The 19,348-nt window shown below is 40.6% G+C and overlaps 1 protein-coding gene and 1 non-coding gene across 13 annotated transcripts in view; one reads left to right on the forward strand and one right to left on the reverse strand.

Annotated features, from left to right (window-relative positions):
• Window positions 1–19,348, forward strand: part of TTC3 (tetratricopeptide repeat domain 3) — a 140,628-nt gene that overhangs the window by 24,971 nt on the left and 96,309 nt on the right. For 10 of the 12 annotated variants that reach the window (XM_032629851.1, XM_032629854.1, XM_032629860.1 and 7 more), the window contains 3 exons: window positions 8,201–8,255; window positions 17,498–17,660; window positions 18,605–18,650. In XM_032629851.1, the coding sequence (XP_032485742.1) occupies window positions 8,201–8,255; window positions 17,498–17,660; window positions 18,605–18,650 (264 nt within the window). Of the gene's footprint in view, window positions 1–1,728; window positions 1,875–8,200; window positions 8,256–17,497; window positions 17,661–18,604; window positions 18,651–19,348 lie in introns of all 12 variants that reach the window. The other 2 variants (XM_032629859.1, XM_032629862.1) reach the window with 2 other exon arrangements.
• On the reverse strand, window positions 13,780–13,852 carry TRNAG-CCC. The gene has a single exon. It is a non-coding gene; the product is annotated as a tRNA-Gly (tRNA).

Consider the following 19,348-nt stretch of genomic DNA (forward strand, 5'->3'; position numbering starts at 1 on the left):
TCCCTTGTTGCGACGAGCGGGGGCTACTCCTCATTGCGGTGCGCGGGCCTCCCATTGCGGTGGCCTCTCCCGCCACAGAGCACGGCCTCCAGGCACGCAGGCCCCAGCAGTTGTGGCACTCAGGCTCAGGAGCTATGGTGCACGGGCTTAGTTGCTCCGCGGCATGTGGGATCCTCCCAGACCAGGGCTGGAACCTGTGTCTCCTGAGTCAGCAGGCAGACTCTCAACCACTGTGCCTCCAGGGAAGCCCCAAACGATGGAATTTTAAAACTTGATATTTAACTATCTATACCTATATAGATAGTTAAATATATATTTCTATATAAAGTCTATATGTGATATTCCCTATTAGCTCTCAACTTGTGATTAATAGCAGGTGGATAGACTTTAAATGATGTGTGTGTGTGTGTGTGTGTGTGTGTGTGTGTGTGTGTGTGTTTCTGAATTTCTCTGAGGCCCGAGGTGGAAATCAAGTCAATTGTATGTTTCTGTGAGAATTTCAAAAATCTTAGTGTATGTGGGGAGCTTTAGTGTACGTGTTGGTTGGTGAATTATTCCTCACTCTTTTCTCTTACTTGTGCTGTCTCTTTATTTTGCTTAAAAGCTGCTGAATTTGCTTTTTTTTTTTTTTGCGGTACGCGGGCCTCTCACTGTTGTGGCCTCTCCCGTCGCGGAGCACAGGCTCCGGACGCGCAGACTCAGTGGCCATGGCTCATGGGCCCAGCCACTCCGCGGCATGTGGGATCTTCCCAGACTAGGGCACGAACCCACGTCCCCTGCATCGGCAGGCAGACTCTCAACCACTGCGCCACCAGGGAAGCCCGCTGAATTTCCTTTTGAAGGAAAGAGTTATGTTTTCAGTCTTCTTTGGGGTGCATCCCCTTTTTAAAAAGCAGTAACAAATGCACATCATAAAAAGTTGAGTACTGAAGGATAAGCTGAAAACTCTTGCCCAGTTGAGACCCCTGCCCTAATTCCTTTCTTTTAGATCCTTGTGTATTTCCATGATACTGATATTTTATGACTATACTAGCACTTATTACATTGAACCAAATGAAGTTGCTTTTATAAATCAGAATAAGGCATTTTGTTTGTTCAGTCTAAGGTATATGTCCTTTTTTTTTTTTTAACATGGATAAGAGCATATTATACACCCTGTTGTACGTCTTGATGCTTTTAATGTTTAAATCTTGGAGTTGTTGCATATCGGTGAATATAGAGATCTACCCTAGTTTTTATTCACGGCTGCATAGTATTTTACTCAGTGAAATAGTTTGTATTAGAATATAGCTTATTTCCAGTTTTAAAAATTATATACAGGAATATCCTTTTACTTACATTCTACACTCAGATGCAAGTATATATATATATATGTAGGATAAATTCCTGATAAAAATGTATTTTACTTGGATGAAAGAGCATATGTAATTTTAATTCCAGACACTAACTTTTGATTTAAAATATATGTGTTTATTCAGTCAATGGTTAATAGTCACTGCATATTTGACAGTAACTGACATTATATCTGAATCCTGCTTTTGTTGTTTCATTGTAAGATGGAGAACCTTGGGGAGTAATATTGTTACTTCTTTGTGGTCTGGTCAGGCCCTGAAAGTGATGATTTACAGTAGGGGGAGAAGTAATTCTTTTGTGGTATTCAAAGTTCTTACATACTTATATGTTGTGGTTTGAGAGAGTTAGTTAATGGCATCTCCTTCCCCTCCCAAGTCCAGAATTACCTAAGAGATGGAAGCAGAAGACAATTGGTGATGCAGTCTCGCCTCCATTACTAATACAGTTGTTGGAGAACCGGGCCTTAAGTCTGATAGCCAAGTGACTTATTATTAGTTCATCCATGTCACAGACAGAACCAGGTAACAGGGGCCCTCGTGAACTTTAATCTTGGAGGAGAAGGGAATCTGGTGTTATGTTGCTGTTTAAGATAAGGTCCCAAAGAAAGAAAAAGAAGAGGCTAAGCCCCATATGATTGATGCCTCTCCCCCACCATTAGATAAGTTATTATTCCCTCGGGGAAAAGTTAGGTTTAGGAGAGGAGAGAGCTCACTAGTGATTAATCTAGCAAATCCACATGGAAGCTAGAGGAGGGGGAAATAAGTGTTTTTTCATAACATAATTTAGGGCAAAATGTAACATATTGTATGTGAGGAACTAGATAGGGGTGGGGACTGGAGAAATACACTTTCCCGTGTAACATGTAATAAATTGGAGCATCTATGCTAGAGCTCTGTTTCTTACTCTCTGTCCAGTACACTTACTACTGGGTTGCATCTCTGGGGTTTTCCTGTTTTCATAGATGTATGCTGGGGTATTTCTGCTGCTAAAGTCAGGCCTGCCCTCCAGAGTGTTTGGACCCTGGGCTACAGTGACTTGGATGAGCAGTAACACGACGTCATTTACTCCGCCCACTTCGCTTTCATAGACGAATGTGGTCAAATGCTAGTAAATATGAAAATGTTAATATACATTTAATATACATTTATATATTAATAAATATACTTAAAATGTGATTATAATTATAATAGCAATATAATATTATATATTATAGGTATTATAGTATTGTTTATTATAATAAATAACATTAAACACTGGTATGTTAGAAATGAGCAAAAGCAGACATAGTCCCTGTGTTCTAGACAGTGGACCAGCAGTGTGGGAAGGAGCACATTGCATTCCAGTTTTGGTTTATGTTCTGCCGAAGCGAGCACAGCATGTTGTGTTCATGGAATTACTAGTGTGTCTGAATACAGAGAAGGAGGGGGAGAGGTTGTCAGGGGCTAGACCAAGGAGGGTTTTGTAGGCTACAGTCCAAGTTCTGATTGAATTAATTGGGCACTGGGCTTTTAGAAGCCCCCCAGGTAGTACAAGTGTGCAGCCAGGTTTGAGACCTGCTAGTCTAGAGAGGGCAGGGTCGAGATTAGAAGAGGAAGTAGGACCGAGCTTTGAGGCACACAAACAGTGGCCAATTAGAGAAGGATGAACCTGCACAGGAGACTTTTACGAGGTGGCCAGAGAGGTAGGAGGAAAGTAAGTGTGGGATCATGGAAGCAAGTGAAAGAGTAGCCAGCACTGCCTGTTGCTGAGAAGCCATTTGGAATTTGGATTTAGTTCTATGGATCTCTTTTACCATAGGGAGAGCAGTCAGTGGGAAGCTTGGAACAGATGCTGGGCTGGAGTGGGTTGAGAAATGAGGGTGAGGAAATGGAGCAGCTAGCATAGGCAGCCGTTAAAGGTGTTCTGGGAGAGAGGCAGTGAGGAACAGAAGAGGTTTGCCATTGCATTAAGATGTTTTTTGGCTGCAAATAGCAGAAGTCTCTTATTCAGCTGGTTTAAATGGTGAAGAAAACTTACCTTATTCAGGAGTTCCAGAAGAAGGTGATTCTGAGGTTGTGTGTTTATGTCATCAAAGACCTAGGTTTTTTTTTTTTCCAGCCCCACTGTATGACTTGGACCTCAAGCTGCCCCCTCAGCATGGCGGGATGGCTACTGTAATTCAGATACCACACTGGACGTTACAGCCTCCAGCAGAAGGATGACTGTTGTAATCTTCAAAACTAAAACCTTAGTACATACACTGAGAAATGTATAGTTCATAAGTGTATAGGTTGAATTTTCAGAAACCAAACGACCATAACTAGCACCCAGATCACAACCCCAGTAACCCAGAAGTCACCCCTGTTCCTCCTCCTGTCACTACCTACTTCCTCCCCCCAGGATAACTCCTGTCCTGACTTCTGACACCATAGGTTAGTTTTGCCTGCTTTTGTGTAATATAAACAGAATCATGTGGTATGTGCTCTTTTATGTCTGGTTTTCAGCATTGTGTTTGAGATCCATATTGTTGCATGGAGTTGTGAAGTGTTCATCTATTGCATGAATATACCACATTTTATCCATTCTCGTGTTGATGGGCATTTGGGTAGTTTCTAGTACTTGACCTAGATGGTGTCATTGTGAACACATGTCTTCATTTCTGTTAAGTATATAATGAAGGAGTGGCACTGCTGGGACAGGAGGGTGTGCTTATGTTCAGCTGTAGCACACTGAACATAAGCACAACCGTGGTTGTATCGTTTTACGCTCCTGCCAGCAGCATATGAGAGTTTTAGTTCCACATCCTCACTAACACTTCTTCTTTTGTGTCATTTCATTTTGGCATTCTGCTGGATGTGTAGTGATCCAGTGCTGTGATTTTAATTTGCATTTCCTTAAGTTGATTTAGGAGATTTAAGTTGAACATTTTTCACATGCTTATTGACCATTCAGATATTCTCTTTTGTGAAGTGCCTGTTTGAATCTTCAGTCTTTTGCTATTTTTTTTTCTTTTGAGTTGAATGTCTTATTCATTAGTAGGAGGTTTTTTTAAAAAAATTCTGGATATGAGTCATTGGTCAAATATACGTATTACAAATACCTTCTGACACTGTGGCTTGCCTTTTTGCTCTTTATGTTTTCTTTTCGCAAGTGGAAGTAGTAATTTTAATATAGTACAATTTATCAATTTTTTCCTTTGTGGTAAGCACTTCCTGTGTTCTGATTATAATCTTTGCCTACTCTACAAAATGTTCTTTGTTCTTCTAAAAGCTTGATTTTTTAACTTTGGTATTTAAATCTATTGTTCATTTGGAGTTGGTTTTTGTATTTTGTATGAGGTAGGGTTCAAGGTTCATATGAATGTCCAGTTGACCCAGCCCCATTTTTTTTCCTTCTTTTTCTTTTTTTCTTTTTTCTTGGGCCCAAGACCGCCCCCCACGCCAGGGCCAGCCTTGGTGGGGCTGCTATCCCAGGGCAAGCGAGCAGGGCTCCCACTGCAGCCCTGCCTCTGAGGGACCAGGCCAGAATAGGGCCCTCTCCACACCCCGACTCCCACACCAGGCTCCTTGGAGAGCCTGTGAGTGGGGATCAGTCTGCTTCTCACCTCTCTGCAATCCTGGCGTTGCCTGCAGCTAATTCTGCTTCCCAGAATCCCCTACTCTGAGCTCCCACCACAGTGAACCCACCTCCTTAAACCTGCCCATCCGTTGCTTCTTGGGCTGCTTTTCTGGAGCCCCCTCCCCTGGGTCTGGTCCTCTCCCCCAGTACTGCCTCTGGCCCTGAGGCTTCCAAAGCCAGCTCTGATGAGACAGCCTTATTTCTCTTTGCTGCCCCGAATCCGTCAGCATTGCCCTTGGAGACTGACAGGCCTCTGCCCTCGCCTCCAGCCCTCACAGGTCCTCAGGCCCCCAACCCAGGAACCCTTCCCATCCCTACGCCCTCCTCTCTTTACCTCTGTGGCCTCTGCTGTCACCCCCTCCCCTCTGCTTGCTTGCCCCGCTTTCGGCCCCAGACCCTGTGCACTGTCTGTCCCTTCTACCTGGGACGCTCTTCCCTGGTATCACAGGGCTCCCTCCCTCCCTTTATTTGAGTTTCAGCACAAATATCACCTCCTTGTAGAAGCCTGCCCTGACCCTTCTTCCTGAAAATTCACTCTCTCCACCTCAGTAGTCTTCATGTGGCTTAGAAATCACTTAGTTATTTGTTCCCATATTGTCTTGTCTCCCCATTAGAATGTCAGTCCTAAGAGGGCAGGGCCGTGTCCAGCTTGTCCACATTGTGTCCGTAACACAGTGCCCGGCATGTAGTAGATGCACAAGAAATGGGTGGATGGATGGAGGAGGGGGAGGGGGAGGAGGAAGCCTTTTTAGCTTCTCCACTTGCTCGCAGCCCCCCACCCTCTTTGTGCTGCTGCCTCTGCTCTGCCTCAGGCATGTAGATGTGGAGGACACAGTTATTCATTCATCCATTCACTCATTCTTTGAATGTATAACCAGTGAGCAGTTCTACACAGCAGGCTCTGCACTAGTTGTAGGGGTACCGAAGAGACCCCCTTCAGCTGACCCAGCCCCATTTTTTAAGAGTATGTTTTCTCCATGCACTGCAGTGTCATCTTTGTCATATAGATCAGGTGACTGTGTAAGGATCTGTTTCTGATTTCTATATCCTATTCTGTTTGTTAGATCATCTATCTTTAGATAGCTTTTTATTTTTTATTAAAAGAAAAGTATATTTGGCCTTTTAGTAGGTATTGCTATCTGATAGGGTAAGTTACCTAGTTTTGTTCTTCTTTGTAATCTTTTATTTATTTTTTTGTAATCTCTTTTTAAGAGTGATAAGTCCCTTCAGGTCTGGGTCACATGACTACCCCTAAACCTGTCAATGGAAAGGAGAGTAGGATTGCCATGATTGGTTTAAACTAATAAGGAATTATCTCTAAATCTTGTAGTAGTGAGGTAGAGCCTCACGGTGGAAGTCTAGTAATCAGGTAAAGGAGGGGATAGCTGCTGGGTAGAATACCAACAGTGTTTGCTTAGGATTTAAGATTTATTTTTTATTTGCTTTTTAAAGATGAGAGAGATCTGAGCATATTAAAAGTTGATAGGAAGTTGCACAACAGTGTGAATGTACTTAATGCCACTGAACTTTACACTTGAAGTGGTTCAAATGGTAAATTGTATGTTATGTACATTTCACCACAATAAAAAAAATTGATGGAGTAGATTCTTGAGAAGGAATCGGTAATTTTACAGGTGAGAGAAGGGATAATTGATATTGTAAGGATGGATAGTTATATGGCACAAGTGGAGAAATTGCCCATATAAGGAAGAAGAAGACATTTTTTTTTTCTTCTGCGGTGTGTGGGCCTCTCCCTGTTGTGGCCTCTCCCGTTGAGGAGCACAGGCTCCGGACGCGCAGGCTCAGGGGCCATGGCTCACGGGCCCAGCCGCTCCGTGGCATGTGGGATCTTCCCGGACCGGGGCACGAACCCGTGTCCCCTGCATAGGCAGGCGGACTCTCAACCACTGCACCACCAAGGAAGCCCAGAAGAAGACACTTATTGTGAAAGAGAAAAGGCAGGGCCAGATGTGGGTTTGTCTTTAAGTTTGGTTGTAGAAAGTTGAGAGAGTTCTCTTTGATGTCTGCAGTTTACTCATTGAAATAGAAGCAGAGCTCATCTGCTGAGAGAAGGGGAGTTGGAAGTTTGAGGAAAGGATGTAAGGTTTGAAAGGATCATTTTACAAAGTTAGAGAATGATGTGGTCTGAAATAATTGGTTAACAATGTTGAAGGCCCCTTTGGGTTGTTGGAATCCTGCGTAGTAGTGCTACCTGTGTGCTCTGCTGTGTAATTTTCTCCCGCAGTACTTGGCTCCCTAGATGTAGTCATGGAGAAAGCAGGAAGCAGGGTTGATCCAGTGTTGGGTTTTGCCATAGAGCAAGATGTAAACATAGGGACAAAGAAGTATAAAGAAGTTGTATGCATGGGAATATGCAATGATGAACCAACGAATCTTAAGCTAGATAAATAAGGAAGTTAAAAAAAAAAGAGAAAGTGGGTAAGTCAATGCGTTGGGCACCCTGAGGAGATAGTAGGAATAGTTGGACAAGTAAGATAGAAGGAGCTAGGTTATGGGGGAAAGAGTGGGATGCCTGAATTAGTGATTTTGGGCTTTGAACAGTTTTGAGTGGTGATAAAGTTCCCTGGGAGGGCGTGGTGGGTGGCTGAGCTGGGGTAGAGGAGGAGGTCATTGAATGTAAGGAAGCCAGGAAACTGAGACTAGGTGTTAGACCTTAGTACTTGACAGTCTACAAAGCACTGTGCTTTAGCATAGTATCTGAAAACAGGAAGAACACAGTTATTAGCTTCATTTTACAGAGGAGAAAGTGGCCCCAGAGAGGTTAATAACTTCTTAACAGCCCCAGTGAGAATTAGTGATGGAGTTGGACTTAATCCCCCATCTCATATCCCAACTTTCATGCTCTGTCCGCTATAGCTTAGCCAATGTGTTGTGTGAAAGATCTGGAAGTTTTATTTTCCGAGATCAGAAGTCTTGCTGACTTGCAAAAATAGTACCCAAGAAAACCGTACAAAGAATAACAAGAAGTTAGGCATAGGTAAGATGTAAATAGTTGTGTGCAGGAAGTACTCTGGAATATTAAAAGTAGCTGTTCCTGGGTAATTGTGATTGTGACTCTGGGTGACATTTTCCCTTTGTTTTACTTTTCTGTATTTTCCAAATTTCCTATAATGGACATATATTATGTGGATTAAAAAAATTAAAAACTAGATTATATATGGAAAATTATAGTCTAAATAGATATACAATATATAATGCCTTTAGTTTGAATTTTTTTTTTTTTTTTTAGAAATGCACTTGGTGATGGAAAGAGAGCTATTATTCTGAAGAACAATTGGACAAAGGTAGGTTTCTTTCTTATTTACATTGGACAAATAGTGCCGTACAACTTTGTGAAAAATCTGTTTACAGAATGTAAATCTGTATGTAAAAATGCTGGATAAAATTAGGCAGAGCTCAGGAATGTGGCAGGGGAATCTTCATTTCCATGATCAGAGAGGAGATGCAGCCCAGCAGTAAGGGCCACATGTGTCTGAGGAGGACAGCAGTCCCTAGGGGCCGTGAGCATCCCTTAGGGTTGAGGTAACAGCATCCACAAGTTCTGGATGGATTAAGGACCTGGCTGTGGAAAATGAGACTTAAAACCCAGAAGGAGCTGTAGGAGACTAGCTTTATAGCCTTGAGCTGGGAAAGGATTTCTTAAATAACGTACATGCACAGGTCAGTGAAGGAAAAAACTCTGATGAATTCGACTATCTCAAACTTAAAAATTTTTGTATGTCAGGACACCATGAAGGAAATAATTTGGGAGGAGATAGTTTGTCATATATAGAACATATATAACTGATAGGATTTATATTCAGAATACGCAAAGAACAAAGATAAATAAGAAACCCAGTAGTAAACAGGCCAATGAAATAAACAAGCATTTCAGAGATGAGGAAACCTGAATGGGCGATAGAAAAAGGTATATTCTGTTTCCTAGTAATTAAAACTGTAAAGAGATAGAAACCTAATAGAGCCTAATAGCCTTCAAGCAGACCCACATGTACACCCACAAGTGAAAAACAATGTGATGTTGAGTCCTTCAGATGAGCAAAAGTTAGAGATGGATAGTCCTGAGTATCAGTAGTGTGTTAATTAACGGGAACTCTCAATAAACCAGTGGGGTGTGAATTTGTCACAGCCCGCTTGGAGAGCACTACGATGTGCGTGTGCCGTGATTGATTCCAAGGGTGTGTACCCCACAAGCATTCTTGCATATGTGCACCTGGTGAGATGTACCAGATTGGTCACTGTGGTATTGTTTTAATGGCACAGAACTGCAGATAACCTAAGTATACATTAATAAAGCAGTGGATGAGTACGGTTCTTTCGCTTGATCAAAGTTATTACTAGGATCTATCTGACCAGCCTCCTGTCTTTAACACCTGTTATTTCTCCCACCTCACTCCTGCTGCTCTCTCCCTTGTCCACTCTGTTGGCCTGTTGGCCTCCTCACTGTTCTTACACATGCCAGGTCCACTCCCAGTCTGTACTTGCTCTTCCCTGTGCCTAGAATTAGAGTGCCTTTCCCCAGAGCCTGAGCTAGCTCTCTTATTTCCTTTCATTGTTCACTGCAAGTTCTCTTCTCTGTGAAACCTTCCCTGACCACATTACTAAAATGCAAAACCCGCCCCTTCCTAGACATTTGCTATTTTTCTTTGCTTTACTTTTTTTCCCTCTTAGCACTTATCATTATTGAACATATGATATATGTTATTTAAGTTGTGTTGCTTTTTGTATGTGCTCCAGTACATTGTGAGCTCCCTGAGGACAGGTTTTTTGGTTGGTTGGTTCACTTCTGAATCTGGACTGCCTGACGGGCTGCCTGGCACATAGCAAGCACTCATAGTCCGTATTTGTTGATTTAATAAATGAGTTGAATGAATGGGTTAAAATGAGTTAACTGGCTTACCAATATTTATAGATTTTAAAGTGTTTACATATTTGTTTATAAGCCAGAGTGAGTAGAATCATAGGATTTCAGAGCCCCCGAATTGTGATTCAGATGGCCTAGGAGTGTATTAGAATCTGGGGATTATAAAATTCTCCAGGTGGACTTCTGCCTCCAAATATTGGAGTCACTTTTCAATGCCTCAGTTATAGATGAAGAAATTGAGTCCCAGAAGGGTAAAGTGACTTTTACAAGGTGTCATTGCAAGTGAAAGACAAAATAGAATTGAGAATCCAGCACTGGATATGCTTCTGTTTGCAGGTGGTGAGCTTGTTGCCATTTTCATTGTGAGTTGCTGTTGTACTTGAAACATAATCTCTGCTGATCATTTGGCAGGTGCCGTATAAGTTAATTTATGGAACGAATGGATGATAGAGTTCATAATACTGAAACCTAGACCATGATACTGGTTTTCCAGGGATAACTTTTGCTATTTCAATCTATTATCAACTTAGAAAAAGTATACTAAAACTTTCTTTTTTTGTTTTTTTAAATGGCTTTATTTTACCCCAGTTATTAAATAATAATTCAGCAGGGTATAATATTCTTTGCAGATGTTTGAGTCTACGTTCTTTTGACTTTTTTTGCCACTGTTGACAAGTCTGCTATTTTTCCTTTGTAAGTAATCTTTTCTTTTCCTGGGTGTTTAAAAGATCTCGCTGTCTTTAACGTTTGGCAATTTCATCACAATGTGTCTGAGGAATTTTCTTTAAATTCATCGTAATTGGGATAGCTTGGCTTCTAAAATCTGAGGATTCATGTCTTTCAGCATTTCTGGAAAATTTTCACCCTTAATCATTTGAATATTGCCTCCTTCCCAGTTTATTCTTTCGAAACGTCCATTAGATATACACAATACATATGCTATCTTTCATATATCTTAAATTCAAAACTTTCTTAATTACATTGAGGACTTTATGTAAAATGTTTATTCCTGGCTTAACTTATCAAACAAAATATTCACTTTTTTTTTTTTAAGACTTTATTTTCTTTAGAGGAGTTTTAGGTTCACAGCAAAATTAAGAGGAAGGTCCAGAGATTTCCTGTAAATTCCCTGCCCCCATGCTTGCATAGTCTCCCCCATTATCAGCATCCCCCAACAGGGCTATACGTTTGTGAAAACTGATGAACCTACGTGGACGCATCGTAATCACCCAAAGTCCATAGTTTGTCTTAGGGTTCACTCCCTAAGTGTTCCATATTTTATGGGTTTGGATAAATGTATAATGACATGTATTCCACCATTATGGTTCATACAGAGTATTTTCACTGCCCTGACATCCTCTGATCCATCCTTCCCCCCAAACTCCTGGCAACCGTTGATCTTTTTACTGTCTCCATAGTTTTACCTTTTCCAGAATGTCCTATAGTTGGAATCATACAATGTATAGCCTTCTCAGATTGGCTTCTTTCACTTAGTAATATGCAGTTAAGCTTCCTGCATGTCCTTTCATGGCTTGATAGCTATTTCTTTTTAGCACTGAAAAAGATTACATTGTCTGGATATACTACAGTTTATTTATACATTCACCTACTGAAGGACATCTTGATTGTTTCCAAGGTTTGGCAATTACGAATAAAGCTGCTATAAACAGCTATGTGCAGGTTTTTGTGTGGACATACATTTTCACCTCCTTTGGGTAAATACCAAGGAGTGCGGTTGCTGGATCATACGATAAGAATATGTTTAGTTTTTTAGGAAACCGCCAAACCTTCCAAAGTGGCTACGCCATTTGCACTTCCACCAGCCATGAATGAGAGTTCATGTTGCTCCACATCCTGCCAACATTTGGCATGGTCAGTGTCCTGAATTTTGGCTGTTCTTTTTAAAAAATTTTTATTTATTTATTTATTTTTGGCTGCGTTGGATCTTCATTGCTGCGCGAGGGCTTTTCTCTAGTTGCGGCGAGCAGGGGCTACTCTTCGTTGCAGTGTATGGGCTTCTCATTGCGGTGGCTTCTCATTGCAGAGCACACTCCCTAGGCGCATGGGCTCCAGTAGTTGTGGCACGCGGGCTCAGTAGTTGTGGCTCACGGGCTCTAGAGCACAGGCTCAGTAGTTGTGGTGCACGGGCTTAGTTGCTCCGCGGCATGTCGGATCTTCAGGACCAGGGCTCGAACCCGTGTCCCCTGCATTGGCAGGTGGATTCTTAACCACTGCGCCACCAGGGAAGCCCTTGGCTGTTCTAATAGATGTGTAGTGGTATCTTATTGTTTTAATTTGCATTTCCCAGATGACATATGATGTGGAGCATCTTTTCATGTGCTTATTTGCCACTGTGTATCTTTTTTTTCCTTTCTTTTTAAATTAAAAAAACTTTTTTGGCCGCATTGGGTCTTCGTTGCTGCGTGTGGGCTTTCTCTAGTTGTGACAAGTGGGGGCTGCACTTCGTTGTGGTGCATGGGCTTCTCCTTGCGGTGGCTTCTCTTGTTGTGGAGCCTGGCACGCAGGCTCAGTAGTTGTGGCATGCGAGGCATGTGGGATCTTCCTGGACCAGGGATCAAACCCGTGTACCCTACATTGGCAGGTGGATTCTTATCCACTGCGCCACCAGGGAAGTTCTGTGTATCTTCTTTGATGAGGTGTCTGTTAAGGTCTTTGGTTCATTTTTTAATTGGTTGTTTTCTTAGTGTTGAGTTTTAAGAGTTCTTTGTATATTTTGGATAACAGTCCTTTATCAGGTGTATTTTTTGCAAATATTTTCTCCTGGACTGGGGCTTGCCTTCTCATTTTCTTGACATTTCTTTCACAGAGCATAAGTTTTAATTTTAATTAAGTACAGCTTATCAATGATTTCTTTCATGGATCATGCCTTTGGTGTATTTAAAAAGTCATCACCATACTCAAGATCATCTAGGTTTTCCTCTGTGCTGTCCTCTAGGAGTTTTAGGTCTGTGATCTATTTTGAGTTAATTTTTGTCGAGGGCTTTAGGTCTGGATTCATTTTTTAAATTAGTTAATTTTTATTTTTGGCTGCGTTGGGTCTTCGTTGTGGCATGTGGGCTCTTCGTTGCGGCGTGTGGGCTTCTCTCTAGTTGTGGCGTGTGGGTTTTCTCTCTCTAGTTGAGGCACACAAGCTCAGCAGTTGCGGCATGCAGGCTTAGTTGCCCTGCGGCATGTGGGGTCTTAGTTCCTCAACCAGGGATCAAACCTGTGTCCGCTGCATTGGAAGGCGGATTCCTTACCACTGGACCACCAAGGAAGTCCCTGGATTTGTTTTTTTGCATGTAGATGTCCAGTTCCAGTATCATTTGTTGAAAAGACTGTCTTTGCTCCATTGTATGGCCTTTGTCCTTTGTCAAAGATCAGTTGACTGTATTTATGCGGGTTCACTCATTTTTTTTTTTTTTTTTTGTGGTACACGGGCCTCTCACTGTTGTGGCCTCTCCCGTTGCGGAGCACAGGCTCCGGACGCGCAGGCCCAGCGGCCACGGCTCACGGGCCCAGCCACTCCGAGGCATGTGGGATCTTCCCGGACCGGGGCACGAACCCACGTCCCCTGCATCGACAGGCGGACTCTCAACCACTGCGCCACCAGGGAAGCCCCCACTCATTTTTTTAAATTGAGATTTTTTTGATGGTTGCAAAAGTATTTCTGTAGATGAAAAACAACTCTTAGTAAGTATTCAGAAAATTTGGTAACTATATATTGAGCTTATTTATCATTTTATTTTACCAGAAAGGAATGCTCATTGAAGGATATTTTAAACTTCAAAAACAAGAGTAGACTGTGCAAGATGCATTCTTTACTTTTATTTATTTTTTAATTTTTAAATAGACATTTTAAAATTAATTAATTAATTAATTAATTTGCCTGCGTTGGGTCTTAGTTGTGGCACAGGGGATCTTTAGTTCTGGCTTGTGGGATCTAGTTCCCTGACCAGGGATCTAACCTGGGCCCCCTGCATTGGGAGTGCAGAGTCTTAACCACTGGACCACCAGGGAAGTCCCCATTCTTTTATGAGTTCTTTCATGAATCTGAGTCTATTGAGTCATTCCTCTAGGATATAAGCTGTATAGGAAGAGACTGTAGATTTCTGTGTGAGGGTAGACCACTTTTTCTTCCTTCTTTCCAGGTAGAGAAGACTGGTACAATGTCAGCTGTCATAGACATGCTTTAATTTTTTAAATGATTTATTTTTTATTTTTATTGAGGTATACTGATTGACAATATTATATAAGTCCTACACGTACTTTTAGGCTTAAGAGAGGGTGAGTCATTGTATCCCAAAGAGTGAGAATTTTTACAGTGTAGCCAACAGATATTTGTTGACATTTCCAAGTGCGTTATCTTTTGATGTTATACAGGATACAAACCAGTAGCCTCACAAATGTCCTCAAGAACTTTTTAATATTGCGGAGTATATTAGAATTCTTTTGTTTGGGAGTGACAAAACCTAACTCATAAGTAGAAGAGGGAATTTATTGGTTCATGTGATTGAAAGGTCTAGGGGGTCAGCTTCAGGCATGGTCAGATCCAGATCTGTACACATTTTTCTTTCTGTTTCTCAGTGGTGCTTCCCTGTTAGCATCGTTTTTAATCTTTTTTCTCTTTTTGCTCTGTCTGTTTCATTTTACCTAGATTCTATTGCTCTGTCCTCACATTGACTGGTCTTTTTCTTCTGCTATGTCTAATCTGCCTTTATTTCCATCTAATTTTTTTTCATCTAAGTGCTATAGCAGTTACCTCTAGAATTGCAGATTGAGTATTTCTTATATATTTCATGTCTTTTCTTAATATGTTCAATTTTCCCCTTAGCTTCTGGAACATATGAAATATATTTATAACTGTTTTAATGTCCTTGTCTACTAATTCTATCATCTGTGTCGTTTCTGGATTGTTTTCAACTGATTGATTTTTTTTTCTCTTCATTATAGATCACATTTTCCGTCTTTGCATACCTAGTAGTTTTTGATTGGTTGCCAGAGATTGTGAATTTTACCTTGTTTGGTACTAATATTTTTGTATTTCTGTAAATACTTTTGAGTTTCGTTTTGGGATGCATTAAAGTTACTTGGAAACAGATTCTTTGGAGTGTTGTTTTAAGCTTTGTTGGGTGATATCACAGTGGTATTTGGTCTAGGTCTAATTTTTTCTGCACAACTGAGGCAAAACTCTTTTGAGTACTTAATACTCCATGAATTACGATGTTTTCCGCATTGGTCAGTGGGAACAGGAATTATTCCTTGCCCTGTGTCGGTGCTGACTACTGTTCCCTTTTAGTCTTTCAAGTGGTTCTTTCCCTGGCTCTGGTAATTGCCCCGCATGCATGTACTGATTGATACTCAGCTGAAGACTCAAGGGAGACCCTCTGAAGATCTCTGGAGTTCTCTGTCCAGCTCTCTCCTCTCTGGTCTTCTGCCCTGTGAACTTGAGCTGCCTTGGCTTTCCTGGACTCCTGGCTCTGTCTTCACTGAGACTGTGGTCTCTCCCTGGGTTCCTTCTCCCTGTGCTATGGCTTAGAATCTCTCCTTAAGTAAGCTGGAGCAATCAGGGCTTTCTGTGTTTCTCATCTCTCAGGGATCACTCTCTTTTGTTGCCTGATGTCCAGTGTCTTGCAAACCTTCGTTTCATGTATTTTGTCCTTGTTTGTTTTAAGCAAGAGGGTATATCCAATCCCTGTTACTCTGTCTTGACCACAAGTGGTAATTAGAGCATAGGCTCTCTTGGCTTCATTTTGTAAAAGTGATATCCTAATAACTGATATACTAGTAACTGTTTATTCTAGTGGAGAGAGAGCCTCTGTTAGTATTTATGTAGTATGACTGTGGAATGCCTCAGACTGATCCTGGTGGAGCCATGTGCCCACCTGTGGATCAATTACTGTGACCTGGGAAGTGGTGCATTTGGATTGACCAGTCTCCTGGGTCACAGCTATGCTTCTACCCTGTCAGCCATTGTTGAGCCGGGGGCACTAGTGGGGTCATTACTGTGTGGAGTAGGGACATGATGGCACACAAGAGGAGGGGATGCTAGTCAGATGAACTGTGTATGTGATAGAGAATGAGATAATGTCAGAGAAGAGCAAAACTTTCTATGTAATTGGGTTCAAGAAACTTTCTGAGATACCTTTAATTTAAGCTTCATTCAGACAACTTAAGCAGAGAGAGCTGAATAAACTCCTTTCTCAACTGATAGAAGTTACACTGGGTTTTTCAGAGTTTAGGGAAAAGGACCCAGTGAAAGATGAGAAAGGTGAGTGAAAAAGAGAAAGAAATGAAGCGTTTTTTACAAATTTAGCAGGTAAGGTTTATAATCTCTCATAATTTGCTATGCTGTGATTTTTTTTAATGCAGTTATTTAAACTTTGAAGTTGATATATGCTTAGTGGATAGAATTTTGGTCCTGTAGCGTATCTGTGAGAACTCTTTTTTATCTTATGCCTTTGGAGGAAAGGCAGAGTTTAAGCAAATGCAATCTGAATTGGGATCTTTGGTCTGAGCCTGAGGAGCCTGGCTAAGAAATGCCCTGGAACAGGTTGGATTGGGGCACCACAGAAGGATTATATATGCTCTGAACCTGCATAAACGGAGGTCCTTTGGTTGTTTCTGGCTTCTTTTAGTGAAAGTCACATCTTTCTTAAACGGATCACTTATTTCTGATTTCATATTTTCTCGTAGAATCAGAATGTTCTTTGTAAAATGTGTAGTAAAGAGGAAAGAGCTCTGGACCTGGAGTCCTAAGATACAAGTTCTTTGGTTTGTCTCTAAATAAATGTGGCATTAGGCCAGTTTCTAGCCTATCTCACTTGTAAATCACTTCTTAAATGGATACTGTGCCTAAAATGGGAGTTTGGTTTGGGAGTAGCTACAGGAGGGGTTGGCTGAGTTAGCCCCTGGTTTGGTAACATTAGCTTTCTAGATTAAAATGTTCATGCTTGATATAGAAGATTTCCCAAAATGCATAAATGGGACCAGCCAGAACTATGGTTCTGTAGCAATAAAACAAGCAACCTGATCATTGGAATTAAGAGTAAATCAGTGGTTTTCTGATCTTTTCTTAAAGCCAAGAACTCTATACTTAGAGGTAAAATAATTAAAAGCTGATTAAGAAAGATGGAATTAATAGCTGTCCCCCTTATCTGTGCCCATGCTCTTCAGCAGGGCTGGAAAACTACTGCACAGGCTGATGGTTCCTCCCAGCTCTAAAACTCTTGACTTCAGAAGTGTAGGGAGTGTAATGACTTAGAGACTATTACTGCCTAAAAGTATTTTGAAAAAAATTAAGTTATTTACAGTGCATCATTTTTATACTTAATTTGGCATAAGAATAATGTATTTCTTTCTTACGTACAGTAAAGGTTGAATTATTTTCTTTGGGGAGGCTACAAAAATCTCTTAAGAAGAGACACTGATCTCTAGTCAGTTGTTAAAAATTATTATGAATACTATTCGTAGCTTCTCATTTAACTCATTTAGGTGACTTTATTTCCTGAGAGGTATTAACATTTTTATTTATTTTATTGATAGAATCCTAATGTAACATTTTAAGTAACTAATCAGTTTTCAAGCAAAATATTTTTTCCTTACCTATTTTCTTGAACTTAAGCATATTTTTGAGAAAAATTTGAATTTATCTTTTTGGAACAGGGTCATTATCGTTATTGTGCTGCTCTTTCTATGCTGGGGGAATATGACTGGGCCCTGCAAGCAAACATAAAAGCTCAAAAACTCTGTAAAAATGACCCTGAGGGAATCAAGGATCTAATTCAGCAGCATGTAAAGTTACAAAAACAAATAGAAGACCTGCAAGGTATTTCACCTAAGATTCTTTTGGTTACAGTTGAATTCCCTTTAAAACTTTTGAAGGTGGGTTTCTTGGATTAATGGAGGACCATAAATCAATTCTCAGATGATTTGTACTTCCTTTATGTTATTTCGGTTAACTCAGTTAAGTTTTTCATTTCTATTCCTGTAGAATTTTGTTAGTATTGTATTCCAATAGGTAATAATAAATGATTTGTACTTTTTATTTGGAACAGCAACAAATTATTATTTATTGTTCTGTAGAAAAATATACTTTCTTGAAATTTTGAATGAAGTAAAGCCTTTTGAAACAAAGTTTAAGATTTTTTTCTCCATTATTATACTTATTTCCTAAAGAAAAGGCCCTTCAATAGAGTTGTTTGATGTTTTTGCACCAAGTTTGTGGCTAATTCTGTAGCATGCTGAATGTATGTATATACATAGGTACATCATAAATTAGTGTGCAGGCTAGGAATTCCAGATTTTCATTTACCCTTGTTTTCTCTCCTAAGTCGTTTTGCTTTCCCAGTACTTGAATGCTTTCACTCTATGCTTTCAGCATATAGATCTTTCCTGTTATTTCTTCTTTGGGTAGTTAGTGTCTTATGAAGCTGAGCTGAGCAGTCCTATTTCACTAACAGATGTTGTCATCCAACAGAACATGATTATAAGATTGTGAGCTCCTTGAAGACAGGTACTGTCTCTGATTGAGATTTATATATTGCTGCATCTAGTCAATGATCACATGATAATGAGATGTCAAATAAGGTTTGTGTCACATTTTGTTGACATCATTCTAAAACTAAAAACATCTAGAAGTGTAAAATTGTTTAGGTTTATTTTTCAGTTCCCTAAATTTGATATTCTTACTGTCAGCTTAGATGTGAAAATCTTTTAAAGTATGTGTTGCCAGTCCACTGATTACTATGTGTGTGTGATTCATTTTGGTAGGTCGAACACCAACTAGGAATCCAATTAAAGCCTTCTATGAAAGCAGGTGAGTTAATATCAGATCAGTAGCTGTTACTTGGAATGGTTTTGCTCTGTGAGTTTCAGAATTGCTGTTTGATGCTTTAGTAGATAATAGCAACCACAATAAAGTTGGAGATGGAAGGATGAGAAGAGGTTTTTAAAGTGTTTGTAAGATCAGGCGACCTGTGATTTGCCTGATAGGTTTTGCTTACTGTTTGGCTGAACTCTTTGCATATGTATATATCGGAGATCCAGAGCCTAAGCCTATGGGAGAAGAGGCGTGAAATGTTAATTGGATGTTACTGCGCTTGAATGGCACCAGTTTAGCCACGAGGTTCCTGGCAGCAGAGAGCGGGGCTCAGTCTGTGCCTTTTACCCCTCACCTCTGTCCTGGAAACATCTGCTTCCAGCCTCCTGATACCTTTCAAGGGCTAAGACACTTGTGTTAGAAATAGGCAGCAGATAGACTTGGGTGTGCTCATAAGGAAACAAATAGCAACCAGGATTCTACGTTTTTCACTTGGCTGTTAAAATAGATTAAGCTTTTCCCACATGCTTAAATGCCTAAGATATTGAAGCTGTTAAATTATAACAGGGAGACGTAACTTATTTTAAAATTAGAAACCAGAATACATTTCTTGAACTGTTCTTAATCTATTTGGAGTTTTTAATACCAAATTTAAAGTAATATTTATGTATGAAACCCAATCTCACAGGTAGAGA

This window comes from Phocoena sinus, chromosome 4 (genome assembly GCF_008692025.1).
Source record: "Phocoena sinus isolate mPhoSin1 chromosome 4, mPhoSin1.pri, whole genome shotgun sequence".
In the NCBI taxonomy this organism is placed as follows: domain Eukaryota; kingdom Metazoa; phylum Chordata; class Mammalia; order Artiodactyla; family Phocoenidae; genus Phocoena; species Phocoena sinus.